We start from the raw sequence: 25,639 nt of genomic DNA on the forward strand, positions 1-25,639 counted from the left end.
GCCTTTACTCTCGTTTCTTCCTAGTAAGGAAGAAGGACAAGAACGAGTTCAGGCCCATTCTGGATTTGCGACAGGCAAACAAGTGGATTCACAGGGAAAAGTTTTGCATGCTGTCTTTGCACCAGATTTACCCTCAGCTGCAAAGGGGAGACTGGCTTTGAGCGATAGACCTGCAAGATGCGTACTTCCATGTGCCCATTGCACGGAAACACCGGAAGTTACTGCGCTTCCTCGTCGGCACCAATCACTATCAGTACACTGTACTACCGTTTGGACTGAAGTCTGCACCCAGGACGTTTTCAAAGTGCATGGCTGTGGTGGCAGCGCACCTGCGAAAGAACAAGGTGTTTGTCTACCCGTACCTGGACGACTGTTTGATCAAGGCCTCCACCTTCCAGGAAGCACAACTGCACTTCAACAGGACGGCCGTCCTGCTGAATCAGCTGGTGTTGCACATAAATATGTCCAAGTCTGTTCCGATCCCGGTCCAGTACCTGCAGTACTTGGGAGCCTCCATCAATACGCTGTCAGCAAGCGTGTCTCCTTCGGAGGAGAGACGCTTATCACTCCTTCGGAAGGCTCAGGCTCTCATAGCTGCTCCATCTACAACAGTGAGGACGGTGTCTTCTCTACTGGGGTCGATGGCCTCTTGTATCTTCCTCACCCCACATGCGCGCCTGCACATGAGGCCGCTGCAGGAATGCTTGGAGGATCAATGTGACCAGAGAAAAGGGTACTGGGACGACAGGATCCAGTTATCTCTTCATGCCCAACAGTCCCTGAGATGGTGGTGCTCGGCAGAGAATCTACTCAGGGGGGTTCCTTTGCACAAGGATATCCCGACTCAGACTATCTTGGCGGATGCGTCTCTCCAGGGCTGGGGAGCGCATTCAGACCATCTACAAATCCAGGGAACATGGTCTCCAGCGGAGTCCACGTATCGCATCAATTTCCTGGAACTCAGAGCGGTTCACTTGGCATTGAAGGCCTTTAATCCGTCCTTCCAGACCAACTCCTTGCTTGTACAGACGGACAATACGACCACGATGTATTACCTCAACAAGCAGGGGGGCTCAAGATCGCGCACACTGTCACAGGAAGCGCAGGCGATCTGGCACTGGCTGCTAGCCAGAGGACTGACGATAACGGCGACTCATTGGCCAGGTGTACAGAATGTTCAGGCGGACGCCCTCCGCAGACTGCTTCAGGAAAACCACGAGTGGGTCATAAACGACGAGGTGCTCGGCGACGTCTTCGCCATGTGGGGCACTCCAGACGTGGATCTGTTCGCCACCGCCGAAAACAGAAAATGCCGCGACTTCGCCTCGAGGTATTAACAGCCGGGGACTCTGGGGAACGCCTTATGGATCAGCTGGTCGAACAGCTTTCTGTACGCTTTTCCACCCATTCCCCTGATTCCGGCGGTGCTCATCAAGCTGGCCCAATCCCAGGCGCGGATGATCCCCATTGCTCCGGAATGGCCCAGGCAGTGGTGGTTCACGGACCTGCTTCACCGGTCGATCCTTCCTCATCGGCAGCTGCCGTGTCGGCCGGACCTTCTCACGAAGTTCGGGGGCAGATGGTGCACCCCAACCTCTCGTCGTTGAGTTTGCGGCATGGCTCCTGAGATAGTGCAATATGGCCACTTGAATCTTCCTGAGGATTGCATGGACATATTGAAGGAGGAAAAGAGGCCATCTACTAGGACCTCTTATGCTTACAAATGGAAGAGATTCTGCATCTGGTGCAGGTCTAAGAAATATGATCCGACGACCTGCAAGGAGGATGTTATCCTTCCATACCTTCTGCATTTAGCTCAGTCTGGACCTAATTTCCATTCCATTAAGGTTCATCTGGCTGCGTTGACTGGGTACAGGAAATGCCCTTCGCAGACGTCCTTCTTCCAGATTCCTGTGATTAAGGATTTTTTGGAAGGATTGAAGAAGGTGTTCCCTCCTGTTCGGCTTCCTTCGCCTGCATGGGAACTGAATGTGGTGCTGTCCAGGCTGATGAAGGAACCTTTCGAGCCTATTCACAAGGCTTCACTGCAGCACCTGTCTTGGAAGGCGGCGTTCCTCGTGGCCATTACATCGGCCCGCAGGGTGAGTGAGATTCAGGCATTGTGTTGCCAAGAACCTTATACTGTGTTTCATGCTGCTAAGGTTGTTATGCGTACTCACCCGAAGTTCCTTCCCAAGGTGATTTCTGATTTTCATGTTAATCAGACTATAACTTTACCAACTTTTTTCCAGAATCCTTCCACTCCAGCGGAAAGGTCTCTTCATTCCCTGGATGTCAGAAGGGTGTTGAAATTCTATCTGGATAAAACCAAAGACATTCGCAGGTCCGACCAATTGTTTGTCAACTATAGGTCGGTTAGGACTGGTCTGCTACTTCGAAGCAGTCCATCTCTAAGTGGATTGTGTTATGTATCCAGCTCTGTTATCAGAAAGCGAATAAGACCTTAGGGGGTAAACCTAAGGCTCATTCCACCAGGGGCAAAGCGGCTACAACAGCTTTGCTTCGTAATGTTCCCATTGCAGAGATCTGCAAGGCTGCCACTTGGAAGTCGGTTCATACCTTTGCTAAGCATTACTGTCTGGACTCTGATGCCAGGGCAGATGCTCAGGTTGGGCAGGCTTCATTGAGAAATCTGTTTGCACAGTAGTGGTGTTGCCTTATTTTTCTCCACCGCCGGGTTATTTTTGGATGGGCTTGCCATTCTATTCACTAGATTATGACTATACACAGAGATCCCCTACTACAGAAGGAGTAGTTTCTTACCTGTAACTCCAGTTCTGTAGTAGGGGTATCTCTGTTCTAGTCATAAGCACCCGCCCTCCTCCCCGGTGGAGAAAAGGATAAAATGATGAATGCTACAGGTCTAGCTGTATACAACTCCAAAAAGAACTGAAAGTGGAGGGAGTTGCTGTGCATTCTGGGATGCCAGGAGAGTTCTGGAAAGTTTCCTTAAAGGCACGGTATCCCTTTGTAAGCCACATAATGGCAGCCTATGGGGGCTTGTCTGTCCTGTCCTTCCTCTCTATCATTCCAAGGATTTGGTGAAGGGGGGGAGGGGGGGGGTGTTTTACATGGTGAAACCTGGCAGACTGGATTAAATGTGATATTGGTGGATTATCCTTTGCATTTCTAGTTGAAGTATTGGACAGTGTAGCCTTGCATGTATAGGCTGCATTAGCTGTCTTTAATAATCTCTTAAGTGTCTATGCAGTACTGCAAAGAAGACAGTTTAAGAGAATATTTTTGATTGCTCCGGGGTCCCCGCACATGAGCGGAAAAAATTCACTAGATTATGACTATAACAGAGATACCCCTACTACAGAACTGGAGTTACAGGTAAGAAACTACTCCTTCCACCCCTTACGCCCCTATATTTAGTATTTAGGGGAATCCCTTGCACCAGGAAAGCAGATTCTACCGACCTGAATAGAACACGAAGTGCTGCGAAAAGCAAGAACTGAGGAGCAGCAATGGACTTTGTGCCAAACCTGTCATCCTGCCTACCTGCCTGCTGTCCCCGACACGTGCGCCAAAGACTACGTCCTGCAGCTGCTCTGCATCCATAAGCCTGGGAGGACTGCTAGCACTTCAGGAAGCAACCAGGATCTCCTATGGAGTAGCTCAGCTGCTCCCCTGCAGGCACTCAAGAAGAACCAAAAGGATTCCGGATCCCCGAAAACTCAACACCGGAAAGCATCACTGCCCCTGTGCCCCCCACCCTGAGACGAAGTGAGCCAACAGTGCCAGTGAGATCCTGAGGCCCTCCAGAGTTGAACCCCATCTTGGATTTACCTGGACTAGATTCCCAGTCGTCCCCTGCAGCCTCTTTGTGCAGCCCCCCTACACTGCGAGTGTCTCCAACAGTGAAAACTCGATGCCTCAAAACATCACTGCACCCGAGCCCCACAGCCACCGGAGAGGTGGACTGTAAGAAAGTGCCCCTTTTGACAAGGTTAGCCCCCACTTTCTGCCTGGTATTTGCGGTGTTTTTTATTGTAGTGCATAGGGTCCCTGCCAATCAGGTCCCCTGTGCCAGTACTTATTCCCTAAACATGTTCCACAATTGGCTCTTCACGCCCCCTGTAGGTCCCTAGTAAATGGTACCTGGGGCATAGGGACTGAGGAGGTAACCCTAGGGACTCCTCACCTAGACCATGCAGACTTGCACTGCAGCATGCATGGCCTGGTCCAGACAAAGCAACAAAGCTGACATGGCACACTGCCTCAATGCCATCCCAACTAGCACTTCCTAAGGTATAGGTAAGTCGCCCATCTTGCAAGCGCTACAGCCCTAAGGCAGGGTGCACTATATCGCAGGTGTGGGCATATCTGCATGAACAGATATGCCCCAACAATATTTAAGTCCAATCTTCGATATTGTAAGTGCCAAGGAAGCCATAGAGAGTACATGGGCTGGAAACTCGACAATTTGAGTCCCACAGCCCCATGATGGCTTCTCTGAACACAGGAGTGTTTGGTACCAAACCACTACTCTTAATAAACCCGCACTGATGCCAATGTGAGATTTTTCGAAACATGCAATAAGAGGTCACCTCAGAGGTGCCCCCCTGGAAACTTACCAACCCTGGTGTGGTCATAGACTGACTTTAGCCTGCCTGCCACCACTATACATGTTTCTGGACCCCTGGGTCAAGAGCCCCCACTTTCTGGGACCAGAAGCAAATTCCTTCTCCCCAGTATGGGCACATGCTAAAGAGGGAAGCTTCAAAGGCCTGCCACCTTTGTAATGCGACCCCCCAACTTCAGCTGCTAGCAGCAGATGGCATCCCCCGTTTAACCCCCACTTTGTACCGGAAAACGAGAAAGAATAGGAGGTGTGCCCACCTTTGCCAACTCCACCCCTAAGGTGAAGGAGGCGAGGTGAAGTACACCTTTCAGTCCTCGCCATCTTGAAGATGGTAGGACTCCTCCAATCAGGGCTAGGACTAGCCCCCTCCCACAGTGTGGCATAATTTAGGGTGTAGACACCCCAGGTAAGGTGCTCAAAGGTCCTACCTGCTACTCCTCTAAAACGTCCCTAAATTTAGTATTTAGGTGCCGTCCGCAGACCCTGAAACTAGTTTCGCCGACCAAAGAAGAAGGACGAAGAATTAACACCAGCAGAGAAGACTGTCGACGCCCACTGGCTTGGCCGCAACCCTACAGGCCTGTCTGGAGCTTCAAAGACCCTGCCAAAGAAAGTATTGCTGTCCTGCAGCCAGTGACCAGAACTCCTGAGGACAGAGAACTTCTCCCCAAGAAACAAAGACAAAGGACTCGGAACCGCTACTCCTGACTAATCTGCACCCGACGCCCACCGGCCCAGAAAAGGTTCCCCAGCGATCCTGAGTTCAAGTCCAGCGTTGTCCTTCCCCTCCTGGACTCCATGATGAAGCCTGCAGCGTGAAACCAAAGGACCCCCCGCCCCCACAACCGCGACTGACTCCGGTGAGAAGAATCCGAAATCCAAGGTCACCCCTGAACCTAAACACCCTGGGCCTTGGGGAGCTCGACCGACGATGTCCCTACGATCCACAACACCTTAACTTACCCCTGCTGTCGCTGGTTTCCTTCATGCAGCCTCTGGCTCGACGTCTGCAGCCTATTTGTCCAACCTTGTGTCTCCATTGAAACCTGCACCCTGCCACCCCTGTGCAGCTGGTGGTATATGTTTTGTGTTGCCTTGTAGCTGCCCCCATGCTTTCTCTAACCCCCGAAGCTTGCCCCCTGCATCCGATTTACTTGTCTCCATTGATACGCATTGGGCCCATTTTCAAATTTGACCTCTGCACCGGCTGCCCCTATGCTGTTGGTGGTGCAGACTTTGTGCTTACCTGAACCTTGCCCTCTGTTGACCATAAACCCCTAAGACTGGAACTGTAAGTGGAGTACGTACCCTTGAAACGCATTGTTGGTTTCCTCCATGGGTTAACTTTGAACTGTTTCAAAAGTTGACACTTAGTGCAATTTTCAAAGACTACAGTATTTGTCCTGAAAAACATACATTCCTTTTGCGAAGATATTAGTTTTAAAATAAAACTCAAACAAAGCTTATGTTCGAGGCATATGAGCTGCAGATCTTACACTGTGCATTAGATCGCCACCTGGTGTTGGGCTTGGATGATTGCATGTTGTTGTCGTCTTGGAAGAAGTCTTTGTAGTCACGAGATAGGTGACTCCTCCCATGGACGATAGTGCGCATGGGCATCGGCTCCATCCTTGGATTGTTTTTTTCCGCCACTGGGTTCGGATGCAACTTTTCCGCTCCGGTTCGAAAATAGACTTTCGAAGACTTCGACGCGCAAAACTTTTTAAAAACAAACTTTAACTTCAACATACATAGACTCGACATCATCACTTCGATTCCGGTCGTCGACGCGGGCCGTCGGGCCTACCCACGCGGTGAGGCCTACACCTCATGGAAAGGACACCATTCAAAAAATGCCCCTGGTGTGGAGCAAAATTTCCACACAGCGACCATCACGAGGTGTGTAACCTGTGTTTATCACTAAACACGACGAGTCGAGCTCCACAGCTTGTGCGTCCTTTCGATCCAAGAAGACCATTCGAGATCGGAGGGCCCGTCGACACGACATGCAGAGATCAGCTCCGGAACCGGTGGATATCTTCGACGAAGGTCCATGTGTCCCCGAGGAAGATTCTGATGATCTCCAGATCGTATCCGAGACCGACTACTCCGATGACTCCATACCATCAGGTCAACGCGTGAGTAAGACTGCCCCTACCCCTTCCCCAACACCTAAACCAAAGGCTAAGGTCAAAACTCCACCTTCGGGGCCCAGTCGAGACCGAGACATTGCTTCAAAAGCCCCGCCATCGAGGCCGGCTCCGAAGAAAATATTAAAGCCTTCTGGTAGCTCCTTACCGAGCAAACCGTACGTGACGATACGACCAGCTCCCTCAGCACCGAAATCGAAAGAAGTCCCGGTTCCAAAAAAGACCCAGAAACCGTCGACTCCTAAAGACATTACGGCACCGAAACCAATGAAACCTGCTTCCACCCCAAAATCTTCGGTGCCGAAACCCACAAAACCTGTTTCTGATGCCTCAAAGCCCTCGAACCAGGCCTCGACTCCGAAGAAGATACTTTCTGTGCCGAAAAGTACGCCACAGGACTATACAACAACTCCTAAGGCTAAAGACAAACAGAAACCAGGCCTGGAGCCGAAAAAATCAGCGCCGAAAGCATTTTCTGAAGAAGAGCTTTTCAGACCTGATCCTCTGCAAAAGCGGATATACATAGACCCAGAAGCAGGACATGTTTCCACCACACCACACAGGAAGAGGAAGTCAGATACAGCATCTACACCTCCAGTGCCTGTCAAGAAGAAGGCTCTGCCACATCTCCTATGCACCCTTCGTCTCCTGTATCTCCCTCTCCGGCTCTCCCTTTAAACATTTCACCTCAAAATTCTCCTCTTCATTCTCCACAACATACACCTCCTCAAGATGCTGATGATGATCAGTATAGCATGGGGGGAGGGAAAGACCGAGATGACCCTTTTCCCTACCCAACAGGTTCACCAGACTGGGAGTATCCAAACCCACAGGATATACCAGATATTCCTGACCCACATATATATCCATCTAAACCTTCTCCCCCAGAAGACAATATTGTGGTTGGACACTTAATTCATAGGGCTGGCATTTATCACAATGTCAACATTCATTCAGATGAGGCAGAAGAGGATTTGTTATTAGACACTTTTGAACAATCCCAAAAATCTGTGCAAATACTGCCAATGATTAAAGGAGTTATTAAACATGCCCCAGAGGTGTTTAAAGATCCTGTACGGGCTGAAATCATAAACCCAAGGATAGAAAAAAGTACAGAGCAGCTCCAGGGGATCCTGCTTACATTAAGGGACAGCTACCCTTAGACTCCCTAGTAGTTTCAAACGCTAGGAAAAGGGCAAACTCACAAACGTCAGGAGAAGCACCACCTCCTGATAAAGAGTTCAAAATCATAGATGCTTCAGGGAAAAGAATAGCTGCCCAAGCTAGTAATGCATGGCGCATTGCTTACACACAGGCCCTCCTAGCAAGATATGACAGGGCTCACTATGATCAGCTAGAGAAGCTCTTACAACATCTACCTGATCAATATAAGGCACAAGCAGATGACATCATACAAGAGGGTAAGCTTATATCTAATGCCTCCATTAAATGTGCACTAGATGTAGCAGACACTGCATCCAGGGCAATAAACACCAGTGTCCTTCTTAGACGGGGAACAGCCTTTACAACGCGGGCATTATCACGCGCTGCCATTACTACGCTGCTTTTACAACGCAAGTCGTTTCAACGACTTGCGCTGGAGGGCGCTGTTGGCAAAGGAATAGTTTAACTTTCTATTCCAACACCTTCCCTACAGTTAACGTGGGCTGGAGTTGGAATAGAAAATTAAACTATTCCACTATCCAGCCCTTACAGCGCAAGTCGTTGTAAGGACTTGTGTTGTAAAAACAGCGTTGTAATGGCACGTGTGGTAATAGCCCGCGTTGTAGTGACATACATCCTTCTTAGACGTCACGCGTGGCTACGCATTTCAGGATTTAAGCAAGAGGTACAAACTACTATCGTAAATCAACCATTCAACCAACAACAGTTGTGTGGTCCAGAAGTAGACACAGCTCTGGAAAAGATGAAAAAAGACACTGATACAGCCAAGTCTATGGGAGCTTTGCAGTTCACACAAGCAAGAGGCTCCTTTCGTCGCTCCTTTTACAGAGGAGGCTCCAAACAAGCTGGAGCAGACAATTCAGCTTCCTTTAAAACTAATACCAAGCATCCTCTAATAAAGGATACTATAGAGGAGGCTACAGAGGCAATAACAACAAGGGAAGAGGTCGAGATAACAACAATCTATCCCCTTCCACCACTAAACAGTGACTTCCTTCAGCTCCCCCAACAACATACAACTTCTGTAGGGGAGATTAACACAGTTCCTACCTGTCTGGAATTCTATCAAAACAGACAAGTGGGTAAGACAGATTATCCAGTATGGTTACTGCCTAGAGCTTACAGCTACCCCTCCAAATATACCACCCAGACAGCGTCCAATGTCCACAGAACATCTAACGCTGCTCCAACAAGAGGTTCTCTCATTGCTACAAAAAGATGCAATAGAGCTAGTTCCATTGCAACATCAAGAAACCGGGATCTACTCACTCTACTTTCTAATACCCAAAAAGGATGGGACACTAAGACCAATTCTAGATTTGAGTCCTCTCAATCTCTATATACACTCGGATCATTTTCACATGATCACTTTACAACAAGTGCTCCCATTATTGCAACAAGGCGATTTCCTCACTACACTAGACCTCAAAGACGCCTACTTTCACATTCCCATACATCCTTCCTACAGGAAGTATCTCAGATTTGTGCTAGAAGGACAACACTATCAATTCAAAGTCCTTCCATTCGGGGTAACAACAGCACCCAGAGTGTTCACAAAGTGCTTAGCAGTAGCAGCAGCACATCTCAGAAGGCAACAGATTCATGTCTTCTCATACTTAGACGATTGGCTCATAAAGGCCAAGTCATTCAACCAGTGTGTTTAACACACATCTCACACAATTCAGACACTGAACAACTTGGGATTTACAATAAACTACACCAAGTCACATCTACAGCCCTCTCATGTACATCAATACCTAGGAGCTACCATAAACACAAATACAGCTCTAGTTTACCCCAGTTCAGCCAGGATACAGAGCATTCAAGCCGTAATTATAAGGTTTCAAAACCAACACTGTACCATATGCAAGACTGCAAATGCGTCCATTGCAGGAATGTCTAGCACATCAGTGGAATCAGGCCCAAGGATAACTAACAGACCTGGTGTTGGTGGACAGCCGCACACATCGCTCTCTGCAGTGGTGGAACACCAAAAACGTGTCCAGAGGGCAGCCGTTCCTAGAGCCTATTTCACAAATATTACTGACAACAGACGCATCCCTGACAGGATGGGGAGCACATCTGCTCCACCACACAACTCCGGGAAGATGGACTGCTCAACAGAGGGTGCTTCACATCAATCACCTAGAGTTGCTAGCAATTATCCTGGCTCTAAAGTCCTTCCAAGTACACATACAAAACAAAACTGTCTTAATCCGGACGGACAACATGACAGCCATGTACTACATACAGTAACAAGGAGGCACACACTCCCTGCAACTGTCCCAACTCGCACAAAACATTTGGAGATGGGCCATTCCACAAAACATATATCTGCTTGCAGAACACCTTCCAGGAGTTCACAATCAGATAGCCGATCTGTTAAGTCGACGGATGCAACAGATTCACAAATGGGAACTACATCATCAAGTTCTTCAACCATTCTTTCACAAGTGGGGTCATCCAGACATAGACCTGTTTGCCACAAACGAAAACGCAAAATGCCCAACGTTCACCGCCAGGTTTCCACATCCGTTGTCCAAGGGCAATGCGATATGGATGAACTGGTCAGGCAGATTTGCGTACGCTTTTCCGCCAACTCCACTAATACCACTAGTAGTACGCAAGCTCAGACAACAGTCTCTCAAACTGATCCTGGTAGCTCCCCAACCGTGGTTCACCACACTGCTAGAACTACTCTCTCTGGTTCCACACCAAAGACTGTCTCTGACACCATCAATGCTAACGCAGAACCATGGAAACATCAGGCATCCAGATCCAAGTCAAATGAATCTGGCGATCTGGCTGCTGAAGTCTTAGAGTTTGGTTACCTTAACCTACCACCAGACTGTATAAATATCATTAAAGAAGCCAGAAGACCTACTACTACAGCTTGCTATGCTGCAAAATGGAAGAGATTTGCCATTTACTGCACTAACAATCAAATTGATCCTCTGGATGCTTCCATCCAAAATATCATCTGTTACCTTCTCCATTTACAAAGATGTAATCTAGCATATTCATCTATACGTTTACATCTTGCAGCCATTGCAGCATATCTACAAAACAGACAACATATGTCGTTATTTAGAGTACCCACAATCAAAGCTTTTATGGAAGGATTAAAAAGAATCATTCCTCCTAGGTTACCACCATCTCCAGTGTGGAACCTAAACGTTGTACTCACAAGGCTCATGGGTCCCCCTTTTGAACCTTTACATAAGTGTGAACTGCAATTTCTCACATGGAAAACAGGTGTTCGAGGCATGTGGGCTGCTGAATTCATATCTTGTGCATAGATCTCCGCCTAGTGTTGGGTCCGGATGATTGCACTTTGTTGTCCTGGAAGAGTCTTCGAAGTATCACGAGATAGGTGACTCCTCTCCTGGACTAGAGTGCGCATGGGCATCTTCTCCATCCTCAGATTGTTTTTTTCGCCATTGGGTTCGGATGTTATCCCTTTACTCCAACTTCGAAAACCGAAACTAACTACTTTTAAAGGCCAAAAGGCCTTCGACTTCTTGACTCAACCAACCTCTCCATCTTGATCCGGTCATCGACGCGGGCCGTTGGGCCTTTTCGACGCCACGTGGGTCTGCTGTCGATGGAAAGGAGCCCGTTCAAAAGGTGCCCACAATGCCACTCCAAATTCCCGCATACTGACAAGCACACGGTATGCAACAAGTGCTTATCACCGGAGCACAACGAACAAAACTGCCCAGCGTGTGCCCAATTCCGTTTGAAGAAGACCATCCGGATTCGATGGGCCGCTAGGCAAGAGATGCAGCGGTCGGCACCGGAACCGGAGAACATCTTCGATGATGACCGCGACCTCCCAGAAGCGGCGGACTCGGACCTAGAGATCGTTACCGTCGAGGACCAGTCGGACTCCGACATCGTGAGTACACAGCCCCCAACGCCGCTTATCCCGAAACCGAAGGCCCCGGTCGAAGCATCGCCTAAGGGCCTTAGCCGGGATCGAAAAACACCTTCATAAGCCCCGCCCTCCGGCTCGGCTCAGAAGTCCAAATCGAAGCCTTTCGAAAGCCCAGGACCAAGTAAACTTCTCCCCAAGAAGGTCTTCGAACCCAAAAGGGTTGTCGAACCGAAGGTCACCGACCCAAAAAAGGCCGTCGAGCCAAAGGTCGCCGAACAAAAGAAGGTCAACCAGCCAAAGGGCGTCAAGCCGAAGAAAGGGGTTGAACCACAACAGGTCGTCCACCCCAAAAAGGTGATCGAACCAAAAACTATCGATCCAAGGAAAAGCCTCGACCCTAAACAGGTCATCGATCCGAAAACAGCACCCGATCCTAAAAAGAGTGCAACTAAACCAAAGCTAGTCGAACCGAAAAAAGGCATCGACTCGACCAAAGACACTGACCCTAAAAAAGGCGTCGAGCCTAAAAAGAGGTTCGATCCGAAAAAGGTTGTCGACCCAAATAGTCGCCAAACCAAAAAAGACTGCCAAACCGACAAAAGACATCAAACCAAAAAAAGTTACCGATCCCAAACCGACAGTCGAGCCGAAAAAGACTCCAGAACCAAAAGCCGTCGAGCCAAAAGGTAACAAGCAAATCAGTAAGCCAAAAAACATCGGCGCCAAGGCCATGGACAGTGGAAGAAGAACTCTTCCACCCTGATCCAGAATCGGAGGAACAATCAAAACTATACATAAATCCTGAAACCGGCAAAGTAACCATCTATTACCGGAAAAAGAGACCATTGACACAGACACTACTTGCCCTGTACCACCAAAGAAAAAGGACTTCGGGACATCTCCTTCTAGGCCTTTTACTCCTCCTCCTTTCTATCCTAATGCCTTTTGTGCCCTACTCTCCTACACACTCAGAATACAATGATGAGGACAACATGGGGGAAGATCCTCAGGAAGATTTTAATGACCCAGAGGATCCACAGCCTCAGGATGACACATGGGATGATCAAAATGATCCATAGGACACACAACCCATCCCTGACACCTCCCCATACCCTACTAAGCCGTCGCCTACTGACGAAACCATTATGTTTAACCAACTGCTAGATAGAGCAGCAAAATACCACAAGGTCGACATGCACACTGACCCAATAGAAGAAGATTTTCTATTTGACGCTTTTCCAACCTCCGAGAAAAATGTCAGGACACTTCCTATGCTAAAAGGGGTACTAAAACACGCGCCAGACATATTTAAGGATCCAGCCAGGGCACGGCCCCTACAGACCCTACTTACATTAATCACAATTGCCTTTAGACTCACTGGTAGTAGCAAACTCTCGCAAAAGAGCGAACTCGCAAACGTCAGGAGACGCTCCACCTCCTGACAAAGAGTCTAAAATATTGGAGGTCTCAGGCAAAAGAGTGGCCGCACAAGCTGCTAATTCATGGAGGATCGCAAACACACAGGCTCTCCTAGCACGCTATGATAGGGCGCACTACGACCAGCTTGAAAGTTTGCTGCAACACCTGCCAGAACCTTTCAAAGCGCAAGCTAGCGACCTCATACAGGAAGGCAAGTTTACAACTAATGCTTCCATTAAATGTGCACTTAACGCAGCCGACGCAGCAGCCAGGTCAGTTAACACTAGTGTGTTACTACGCAGACACGCCTGGCTACGCATCTCTGGTTTTAAAAATGAGGTGCAATCCACCATCCTTAACCAACCAGTTAATCAAGACTTCCTGTTTGGTCCGGCAGTAGATACCATTTTAGACAAAATGAAGAAAGATACTGAAACTGCAAAATCTATGGGCGCGCTGTAGTTTGAACAACATAGAGGTTCCTTTCGTCGGTCCTCCTACAGAGGCGCCGCAAGAGGCAATACTTCACAGACTTCCTCTACATACAAAAGCAACACTCGAAGCTCCTTCAATAAGGGCTCCAACAGGGGAGGTTACAGGGGCAATAACAACAAGGGCAGAGGACGTGGCGGCAATAACACCAGAGCCACTGCCACCAAACAGTGACTTCATCACACTCCCTCCAGACCATTTAACACCAGTCGGAGGCAGAGTCAATCAGTTCCTACCAGTCTGGAATGCAATTACCACAGACAGGTGGGCGAGACAAATTATCCAGTATGGTTATTGCCTGGAACTCACTTCTGCTCCACCCAACATACCTCCCAGACAACGTCCTATGTCCAAAGAACATATCACCATGCTACAACAAGAGGTCAAGTCCATGCTAGAAAAGGGAGCCATAGAACCAGTCTCTTTTCAACACCAAGGAACAGGAGTATACTCACTATACTTCCTTATTCCTAAAAAGCACGGGTCCCTCAGACCAATATTAGACCTCAGACCTCTAAATCAATACATACTCTCAGAGCACTTCCATATGATCACTCTGCAACAAGTACTCCCATTACTCCAGCAAGCCGACTTCCTAGCAACATTAGACTTCAAGGACGCATATTTTCACATACCTGTACATCCAGCTCACAGGAAATACCTCAGGTTCACAATAGAAGGTCAACATTATCAGTTCAAGGTTCTCCCCTTCGGGGTAACCACAGCCCCAAGAGTGTTCACAAAATGTTTAGCAGTAGTAGCTGCACACTTCAGACGGCAACACATCCACGTGTTCCCATACCTGGACGATTGGCTTATAAAAGCAAACTCGTACGCGCAGTGTGCAAGCCATATGTCTCAAACACTCCAGCTGCTACACAGCCTGGGTTTTTCAATGAACTACCCAAAATCACATCTACAACCCTCCCACATAAAAGAATATCTGGGGGCTACAATAAATACCTCTCTAGCGAAGGCATATCCAAATCAATCCAGGATAGCCAACATCCAGACTCTCATTCAAAAATTCCAGCCACAACACTCTTTGCCAGCTCGAGTATTCATGCAACTAATAGGCATGATGGCCTCCTGTATATTCATAGTCCCCCATGCCCGACTTCAAATGCGTCCACTACAGGAATGCCTAGCACGGCATTGGAACCAAGCTCAGGGGCAATTAAAAGACCTAGTGTTGGTGGACAGTCGCACTCCCAACTCTCTGCAGTGGTGGAACCCACGAAACCTTTCCAAGGGGCGACTGCTCCAAGAGCTGGTTCCACAAGTAGTACTAACAGCGGACGCATCACTAACAGGTTGGGGAGCCCATTTACTACAATACACAGTCCAAGGGCTCTGGACAATCAAACAAAGGAGACTGCATATCAACCAATTAGTGTTGCTAGCAATATTTCTGGCACTAAAAGCATTCCAAAACTACCTGTGCAACAAGGCTGTGTTGATCCGGACGGACAACATGACAGCCATGTACTACATTCAGAAACAAGGTGGGACACACTCTCCACAACTGTCCCACTTAGCACAGAACATATGGAAATGGGCAATTCCCAAAAACATTTTTCTCCTAGCAGAACACCTGCCAGGAAAAGACAATCAAGTAGCGGATCTGCTAAGCAGACACAGTCAACAGCTACACGAATGGGAGATTCACCCTCAGGTTCTACAACCATTCTTCCAAAAATGGGGGCAGCCAGAGATAGATCTGTTTGCCACAAACGAAAACTCATAATTCCAGTACTTTGCCGCCAGGTTCCCACATCCACAGTCACAGGGCAATGCGATATGGATGAACTGGTCAGCAGTCACTCACAATGATCCTGGTTGCTCCCACATGGGTGAGACAACCATGGTAAACAACGTTCCTGGAACTCTCGGTAGTCCCCCACCAAAGACTGCGCCTCGCGCCCCATCTTTTAACTCAGAACCATGGAGAAATCAGGCACCCAGATCCCAATCAGATGAACCTAGCGATCTGGCTCCTGAGGTCTTAGAGTTCGGATACCTTAACTTACCTCCTGAGTGCATGAACATTATCAAGGAGGCAAGACGGCCAACTACTAGGGCATGCTATGCAGCTAAATGGAAAAGACTTGTAATTTGCTGCAACAATAACCAAATCAATCCATTAGATGCTTCCATCCAAAACATTATCTGTTACCTCTTGCACCTTCAAAGATGCAATCTAGCATACTCTTCTATAAGACTACATCTTGCTGCTATTGCAGCATATCTCCAGAACAGACAACATCTGTCTCTGTTTAGGGTACCACCAATCAAAGCTTTTATGGAAGGTCTTAAAAGGATAATCCCTCAAAAGCACCCACCTTCACCAGTCTGGAACTTAAATATAGTACTTTCCAAACTCATGGGACCTCCTTTCGAACCACTCCACTCATGTGAATTACAATTTCTAACATGGAAGGTGGCATTTCTAATTGCCATTACATCCCTCAGGCGAGTAAGTGAGCTACAGGCACTGACCATCCAAGAACCTTTTATGCAAATACATGCTAATAAGGTAGTACTTCAGACTAACCCTAAGTTCATGCCAAAAGTCATATCCACTTTCCATATTAACCAATCCATAGAATTGCCAGTCTTCTTTCAAAACCCTTAGTCAGTGGCTGAAAGAGCCCTACACACACTAGATGTAAGGAGAGCTCTGCTATATTATGTGGACAGGACTAAATCATTTCGTAAAAGAAAGCAACTGTTTGTTGCATTTTCACCACAACATAAAGGTAAACCCATCTCAAAGTCAGGAATAGCCAGATGGATAGTTAAGTGCATCCAAATATGTTATCAAAAAGCTGAACGCACTCTAACTGTTCCCCCAAAAGCACACTCTACGCGTAAAATGGGGGCATCCATGGCTTTCCTAGGAAATATTCCCCTTGAAGACATATGTAGAGCAGCTACATGGTCTACCATACACACTTTCACTAAACACTATTGTGTAGACGTGCAGTCAAAGCAGCAAGCTGCGGTAGGCCAGGCTGTCCTTAAGTCTTTTTCAGACTGCTGCAGCTGGTACAGGTAACCACCGCTAGAGGAGATACTGCTATACAGTCTGTGCACAAGATATGAATTCAGCAGCCCACATGCCTCAAACGGAATATGCTACTTACCAGTATGCATCTGTTCTTGGCATGTAGGGCTGCTGACATTCATATCGCCCACCCTCCTCCCCGGTGCCTGTTGCAGCTGCAGGATTCTCTTTTGCATGGCCATCTCTTACTTACTATACTCAATCTTTGCCACTGGTGAAAAACAATCTGAGGATGGAGAAGATGCCCTTGCGCACTGTAGTCCAGGGGAGGAGTCACCTATCTCGTGATACTTCGAAGACTCTTCCAGGACAACAAAGTGCAATCATCCGGACCCAACACTAGGCGGCGATCTATGCACAAGATATGAATGTCAGAAGCCCTACATGCCAAGAACAGATGCATACTGGTAAGTAGCATATTCCTTTTTAGGTTTCGTCCTGGCCGTAGCACTGCGAAGTAGTGCTCCGCCCAGGGCGAAATCTAATGTTATCTCAGTAGTGGGGACTTGAAACCGCCCCTTCTTCCATTGGCTAGCTCCATAAATGGAGGCTAGCCATTGGAAGACATGGTTGTCCATCACTCTTTCCCCGTCAGAACGCGAATCGTGGGCGTTTCGGACTCTTTTTTTAAGTCCCGCCCCTTGTTGCCGTGTGTCCCGGGCCGCGCTGTGATTGGCTGCCGGCCCGGCGTGCGAGTTATATTGAGAGCTTGCCTCTGCGTGCACAACCTCGTTTCTGTAACCGAACAGAATTACTGTTTGCAGGTTTCTATTGCTTCCCCGCATACCACTGTGTACAATTCTAATTACGTTTTTAATTTTGTTGGGTTTAAATATGGATTAGTAGGTGACTCCCTTGATATGGTCTTCCTGCTCTGGGTCAAATCGTGTTTAGGTGTTAGCTCGCCGGAGGTGCACCGTGACTTCAACCCCCAACAATCTAATATATTTGAGATTTCGGGTAAAGTCCGAAAAGTCCGCACTATATAAAAACGCATTAAATAAATAATAAATTGTGGTAACCTTTTGTTCTGGGCCGCGCTGTGATTGGCTGCCGGCCCGGCGTGTGAGTTATATTGAGAGCTTGCCTCTGCGTGCGCAACCTCGTTTCTGTAACCGTACAGAATTACTGTTTGCAGGTTTCTATTGCTTCCCCGCATACCACTGTGTACAATTCTAATTACGTTTTTAATTTGTATGCCGCTGAAGAGCAGGATTTTGTTGGGTTTAAATATGGATTAGTAGGTGACTCCCTTGATATGGTCTTCCTGCTCTGGGTCAAATCGTGTTTAGGTGTTAGCCCGCCAGAGGTGCACCGTGACTTCAAACCCCAACAATCTAATATATTTGCGATTTCGGGTAAAGTCTGCGCTATGTAAAAACGCATTAAATAAATAATAAATTGTGGTAACCTTTTTCAATATTTCGTTCCAGTATCTGACTGGAAAAACGATTTCTAGGAGACCAACATGCAAGTGTCTCCTCTAACATATTGATTAGAGCTGCGCGAACCCATGAAACATCGAGCCTGTCTCTGGCTCCATAACAAGCCGGGCTATCGTGTAGTTTCTGCCTGCCTCCCTCTATCCAGGACGTGTGGCCTTAAGATCAGAGCCGCCGGTTGGCTCGATGCCCACAATTTAAGCCTCTCCTCGCCTATAAATAATGCACGTGACCTTGTTTAACATTACAGTTGCTCATGTAAAGCGCTCGGTCGAGTTTGCGCTATATTTAACATGCATTGGTAAAGCCAGTAGGTGTTGCCTATGCGAAATTCATTGGCTTTGTCAATGGTTTTCGGCATGTCGGTATTTTTTGGTCTGGGCTACACAGAATAACGGGTCTTGTTACATCCGCGCTGCACAGGGTGCTAATGTGTGCTGTCATCAATGCGGCCCTCTGCATGGCATGAACTGATGCAGGATGTAAGCGAACCGCTCCATTACGATTTCTGACAGGCTCCTTGCACTTCATTGATGCAGCTTGTAGTAAAAAAAACTCAGATTGGGCGGATAGTATTGCAGCGTTGACACCATGTGCGTTCTTCTTAAAGGTGCACCAACCTATTCAGAGTCTTCAAAAGAACACTCCAGCGAGGCAGGTTGGTGTTGAGAAATCCACAAACCTCTGTTATTTTGGAAACCTAAAACGCATTTCCAACTCTCCCTCAACTGTCCCATTCATTCTACACGCTGGAACCTGACTACAGAGCATCATCCAGTTGCCATAGAGCTGGATGCATGCACTGCAAATAAGACACCACAAACGCCACTCATAACAGTTTAGGGTGTCGGAGGACTTTACATCACACAGAGACCATGAATCTTACGTGTGTAAATCGGTGTATAGGAAATGTTACATAAGGCAGAGGACTACAAGTTGTAGGAGTCAAATGTCATCCATACTGGTACAGAGTATATTTTAGGAGTGCTTGATCTGGAAAAGCACAAACTCAGATTTTAAAACGTAACAACATGTTTGAGGGTTGTCTTTAATAATAAGAACGATGTATACCAAATACACACTTTTTAGAACATTAGGATAATGAAAGATGGGGGTATGGGATCATAACTCTCTAACCTTTACTTTTTAGCTTGTGTAACTTCCGTGCTGGGCCCACTACCAAACTGCTATGCATGACATTTTACACATATATTTCCTAATTAAAAATTGCCAGCACGTGTCTTGTTTCATGTGGTAGAAGTCTAGCACTGCGACAATGCTATTGCTCGGTGTGGGTGGGTCTTGAGCGTTGATCTGCGCACCCAGCTCTAAAAGTGACTTGTGCTGGGGTGGCGGTGCACTTATAACCCCTATTGTCCCCTCCTGGCATGAAGTGGCATCCCAGTGCAATTTATGGCGCACTTTACTCTGGTTCACTAAAACAATTTGACTTTGTATCAATTCATGTAAATACTTTTTTTTGTGAACCTCAAGTTGCTTACTAAATTATTGTCACTTTTTCACTTGCACCCTTTGTCGCCGTCCACTTCCTGTGTTACAAGGACACCCCCGTGACGTCATTCCCCGGGACGCGCTGTGATTGGCTGCCGGCCCGGGACACCCCCGTGACGTCATTTCCCGGGCCACGCTGTGATTGGCTGCCGGCCCGGGACCTGACTTGTTTCTTGTTAGAAATAACTTTGGCTCAAGGCTATCTAGAACTGTTGGATAATCGTAGCTGGAAAAAACATGGCTTTCTCTACAATGAAGTGCTTACGTTCTCTTTGTTGTCTTCATATGAAACAGCTGAAGCCGGAGCAATGTTTAGTTCACTGGAGGCTGGTCTGCTCCTTACACCACCCATAGCGAGTCCTGTCCAGATCACAAGCCCGGGCCCGGCGCGCCTCGTCGGCCTCATAAAGCCTGCCATTAAAATATTTGTTTTAATCCTGACCTCCAAGTCACAGCTAATAAACAAGAAAGGCATTGAGAAATTGAAACACAAACTGGATGCAGCTGCTAGAGGGGGCGTTTCTGCGCAATGTTTAACAGCATCCTTTAATTTCGAGGCTATGAATAGAGCCCACACCACAGATTGCGTGCCAGGCAGTCACCCAAGCAGCGCCGCGCGCGTCCAAGGCCTTCATTTCGCTGTATTATTAACATTTCCCCTCGGTGGCTCTTCGGCGCGCCAGGCTTTTTAATGTCAGCTCATGTACTTTTTATTATTTCATTCCTATCACCTTCCACTTTTTAACGCGAGAAACAAAGAACAGCTCAAACACTGTGGGTGTAAGAAGGAGTGAATAGGGAGTCTCGAGTTTAAATATACTTGATCGGGGCCAGTAGGAGCTCCTGGAGACGGCAGCGCACACAGGACCCGCTCGGCTCAGGCCTGGTAACATCACCCCTGACGCAGTTTTATGAACTTCCAAGCGCATGTAAAGCAGTCATTACCCCAAGAACGCCTCCTGTTCCCATTAATGGCCCTAATAGGGATCCCATAAAAGCAGCCTGCCAGACTGCTGTGATTCGGAGCGCAGAGCACAAGGGCCCGCGTTTCATGTTCAATACCGCGAGAGGCTTCTCGCCACCGCCGCCCACTGCCCTCCCCTAAACCTATGGGGTCCCCCATGCTGGCTCTATTCCAAAACCAGAAGCCACTCTTCCGGCGTCCTGCACCGCTGTGCACCAAGCGCTGGATTTGATGTAGGCATTATAGCAAGGCAGGTCAATTAAATTCTATTCGATGAGCAGCCGTGTGTGTACACAACGCGTCGACACTCAAACTGGAGGGATGGTGTGTGCATGATGGATTACTTCGAGCAACAATATCTAGGCTCATTTTTTTTTATCTAATCAGCAATTGTGAGCCAATGTAAACTGCTTAATATAGGGCTGATAAGCTCCCACCCACCTGCATCCATTACCAGTCTTGCAGCAGTGTGGAAAGTTTGGGAGTCTTCTGAAGACTTTCTTAATAGGTCAAAAGAACAAGAGCAGCAGTAATACAGTCCAAGTCAGAGCTTCGCAGATGCTTTCAGACGGATATAGTTAAAGTTTGGATACGTGAAGATAAAAGCCATAACATTTTGTAAGATAGCTGACATGGTCTTTTTCGAAGAGCACAGTTTGCGCAATCCTTATCGGCATCACTTTATGGGTAACCAGCAGTTCCTTTGGTTCGGCCCTTGAAAGCACTGGTTACAGCTGGGATTTGTTGGTGTTAAACGCCAGCTAACTCTCCTTCATTCAATTAGAAATGTACTCAAATAGCTTAGTCAGATGCTTAACACCAGCCTGGTAATCTCCAGTCAAAGAAAGCACGAGCTGCATATCACCAGAGTATATGTCAAAGCCAATCCTCCAGTAAGCTAACCGCCCATTGCTGACAGTCTTTGATGGACTATCACATCACTTATAGTAGCTCGGGATACAATGCCAATAGCTCTAACTTTGGCAAAGGCGAAACCGTTGCATTGTAAATTCTTGTTTCTAATTGCTATTACCTTTCTTAGAAGAGTTAGTGAGATTCAAGCTTTCACTATACAAGAACCATTTTTACAATTACACCGTAACAAGGTGGTTCTACGGACTAATCCTAAATTCCTTCCTTAAGTAATTACTCCTTTTCATCTAAATCAATCAGTAGATTTACCAGTTTTTTTTCAAAACCCAGACTCTGTAGCAGAAAGAGCTCTACATACACTAGATGTAAAAAGAGCTCTTCTCTATTACATTGATAGGACCAAATCCTTTCATAAAACAAAGCAACTGTTAGTAGCTTTCTCTCCACCACATAAAGGGGACCCCATTTCAAAATCTGGAATTGCAAGGTGGATTGTTAAATGTATACAAATATGCTATCCCAAGGCAAAACGCACATTAACAGTTCCTCCTAGAGCGCACTCCACACGCAAACTAGGAGCCTCCATGGCTTTCTTAGGTAACATTCCCCTAGAAGACATCTGCTAGGCTGCAACATGGTCTACAACACACACCTTCACTAAACACTATTGTGATGTGCAAGCTAAACAGCAAGCTGCAGTAGGCCAAGCTATCCTCAAAACCCTTTTTCAAACTACTGCAACAGATACAGGTGACCACCGCTACGTGAGACACTGCTGTACAATCGATGCACAGTGTAAGATCTGCAGCTCATATGCCTCGAATGGAAAATGCTACTTACCAGTATGCATCTGTTCTTGGCATGTAGAGCTGCAGATTCTTACACGCCCTCCCGCCTCCCAGGGGCCTGTATCTGTTCCAGTTCTATCTTAATTAGATATACACGCATGGACATCCTTTCTTCTGTCTACAAACTCCATCATTTCCCATCATGGCAAAAAAAAAATCTAAGGATGGAGCCGATGCCCGTGCTCACTATCGTCCAAGGGAGGAGTCACCTATCTCGTCACTACAAAGACTTCTTCCAAGACGACAACAACATGCAATCATCCGAGCCCAACACCAGGTGGCGATCTAATGCACAGTGTAAGAATCTGCAGCTCTACATGCCAAGAACAGATGCATACTGGTAGCATTTTCCTTTTATATAAAATTGGTGTTGATTACCCTTTGAGTCGTGTGTCATTTAGTTTTCATTGTATGCACCATAAATGTCTTACACTCCTCTGTGTTAGGCCTAAGGCTGCTTGCCCACACTACCACAGATAGAGCACTTTGGGTTTGCATTAAGACCTGTACACTTCTGGGGGAATCTCTGGACTCTGTGCATGGTGTAACTACCTAGTGGCTTACTGTATACAATCAGCTGGAGGTGGACATAAGGTGCCCCTACATGCCCGTGCTTCGTGAGACTGCGTCCCCCTCCTGTTGGTTGAGCCAGACTGGCCCCCAGTCCTTACTTGCAGCCCCGTTGTCCCAGGACTGTTAACCATTGATAGCAATGGGACACTTGATGCCAAAAAGCAACTCTACACGTGGACACACCAAAGCCTCCTGAATTTACCTCTTGGTGCTGTCTTGGACCTTGCCTAGTACTTAGCTTAACTCCAGAAGATTGGTTCTGTAAGTCGCTGACAAGTGCCCAAATGCGAAATATGTGTTTTCCCCAAAGGATACACATAACAGCATTACAGACAATACATGTATATTTACCGGTTTTCTTCAAAACTGCCATTCAAAAAAGTACCCACCCAATAACGAAGCTCTTGGCGCTAAAAAGTAAATCGAAATGTGTTATTTTCTACATTGGTGTGGATCTCCTTATTGAGTGTGTGTCATTTACTGGCTATGTGTATGCAACAAATGTCTAAAACTCCTCCTTGATTAGCCTAAGGCTGCTCGACCAAATCACCACAAAAAGAGCACCTTGGGATTGTTAAAGCAAACCATGTCGACTAGTAAGGGATACCTGGACTCTCCACACAGTATACCTCTTTTGGGTATATTATATACAGAGCCAGCTTCTTTCATCACCATAGTAGTTTAGCTTCTCTTGCACATGATAAATCCTATATATTTTCAATTGTCATCTTAAAACCCAACCTAATGGGCACTTCTGTCAGGTAATGCTTAATTCGTACGTGTGTGGGTAATATTCCATTAAAAAAACATGTTTAAAGTTTAATTATAGTTGGGAAAACGTATTTTCCCTATGCAAACCAAGTTTAAACTTTAAAAATTCTTAAGTTATACTTTTAACTTCCATTTTCAATTAATCCACCACATTCAAATTATTATAAGTAGAGGACCTCGTTTCACAATATTTTCTGCTCGCTAGCCAGACAACATTAACCATAACTCACCACTCTAGGGTCCACTGTGTTGTGAAAATTTGATCATTTGAGAAGTTAGAAATGTTGTTTTAAATACTATGATTTCACATGCTATAAGTGAGGTAAAATGCAAGGTTTTAAACCGTGCATGGGAAATAATTATTTCTGTTCGATGTCATGTGCTGGACATTGTATGTGCATGCCCACACCACCACCGGCCGTTCAAGTTTTTTTGGTTTAGAATTTACTTCTAGTGGGGCATAATTTAGGATTGGCCAAAGCCAGGAATGTTGGACCAGAGCTTTTCAGATCATTAAGATTGAGATTGTAGAGGGTTGGACTTCAGGGGTCTCTCTTAATTCCTATGAAGAGATCGAACTATGCATGACAAAACTTAAATGTGGTTGGGTAATGGACAACCAGGTTCATAAGCAATAACTTCATATTTGCATAGCTCATGGGGGTTTGAATTTGAAATTCTGTAGTTACCAATTGGAGACATTTGCCCATATTTGTTTGTAGAGGACAGCTTATTGCTTAGAAAAAGCAATGATCTAACCTCTCTGATTGTTGTTCTATCTTTCTTGAAACAGCGGAGGAGAAGGCAAAAGAAGCGGAGAGCAAAGCTCGAGCACTGGAACTAAGACTCAGCGGAGACCTTTCAAGAGAGTCTAGGGTGACTATCGGCAAAGACAATTCCTCTGTTTTATCATTCTGGGGACTAGATTCACAAAACCTTAGGGCATAGATTAAAGGAACCTCCAACTCTAGGGTACGGGACCAGTTTTACCCAACCTTAGGTAATACATCACACATTAGGTCAGACACACTCAACGTTTGGGTATACATCACACTTGCATTGAGACACATCCAAACCTAGGGCTTTCTCCACACCCAGACTTCTATGGACCTAATCCCAGGAATACATCAAAGCCAGTGTCCCTCACAACAGCCATAGAGCATACATCACAGCATCTTCCGTCACAACCAACCTCAAGTCCTACATCAGACACACAATGAAACACACCCAGCCTTATGCTTGGATCACAAGCAGCTCCAAATATACCCACCTTAGGACATACATAATGCCCAGGTTCATGCACATCTACTCTTAGGACATTCAACACAGGCACAATCAGCCCACACACTCCGGAGGCTTAGACCCAAAACCCATACTATTAAAAATCTGGAGTCATGCATCACATTCCGCATCGGGCACCAGTGTGCCTAAGATATAAACACAGATAAGGCACACCCAGGGTCAGGGCAAAACCTGTAGCTCATCTCCAGAACAGGCTGCAGCTTAAAAGTACTTTAAATCTTTGTGGTCCAAGGACCCTGGTTTAGTAACACTTTTCCTGTCAACTTCCCCACTGGGAACACTCACACAAACCATATTTAAACCAAGCCTAATTGTTACTATTGCACTACGGAAAACACGTCTCACTGTGACATCATACCCAGGCCTGACAATATTCTACAATGATAACATTTCCACCAGGAGTTTATCACTGAGCATCAGACATACAGCAAAATCTGTGTCATCACACAGTCATCTTCAACAGCACTGCACCTGTTAGGGCCTTTGTCCTTTGTCACTCAAAATTGTCACTTAATTTAGTGGGCATGGGTGAAAGCAGGATATTCATGTTTGCTT

The 25,639-nt window shown here is 46.8% G+C and overlaps 1 protein-coding gene across 6 annotated transcripts in view; it reads left to right on the forward strand.

Moving 5' to 3' along the window:
* MORC2 (MORC family CW-type zinc finger 2) overlaps positions 1 to 25,639 on the forward strand; it is a 597,165-nt gene that overhangs the window by 186,883 nt on the left and 384,643 nt on the right. For all 6 annotated transcript variants that reach the window (XM_078667274.1, XM_078667271.1, XM_078667273.1 and 3 more), the window contains exon 12: positions 24,576 to 24,658. In XM_078667274.1, the coding sequence (XP_078523400.1) occupies positions 24,576 to 24,658 (83 nt within the window). The remainder of the gene's footprint in view (positions 1 to 24,575; positions 24,659 to 25,639) is intronic.

This window comes from Lissotriton helveticus, chromosome 11, assembly GCF_964261635.1.
Source record: "Lissotriton helveticus chromosome 11, aLisHel1.1, whole genome shotgun sequence".
NCBI lineage: Eukaryota > Metazoa > Chordata > Amphibia > Caudata > Salamandridae > Lissotriton > Lissotriton helveticus.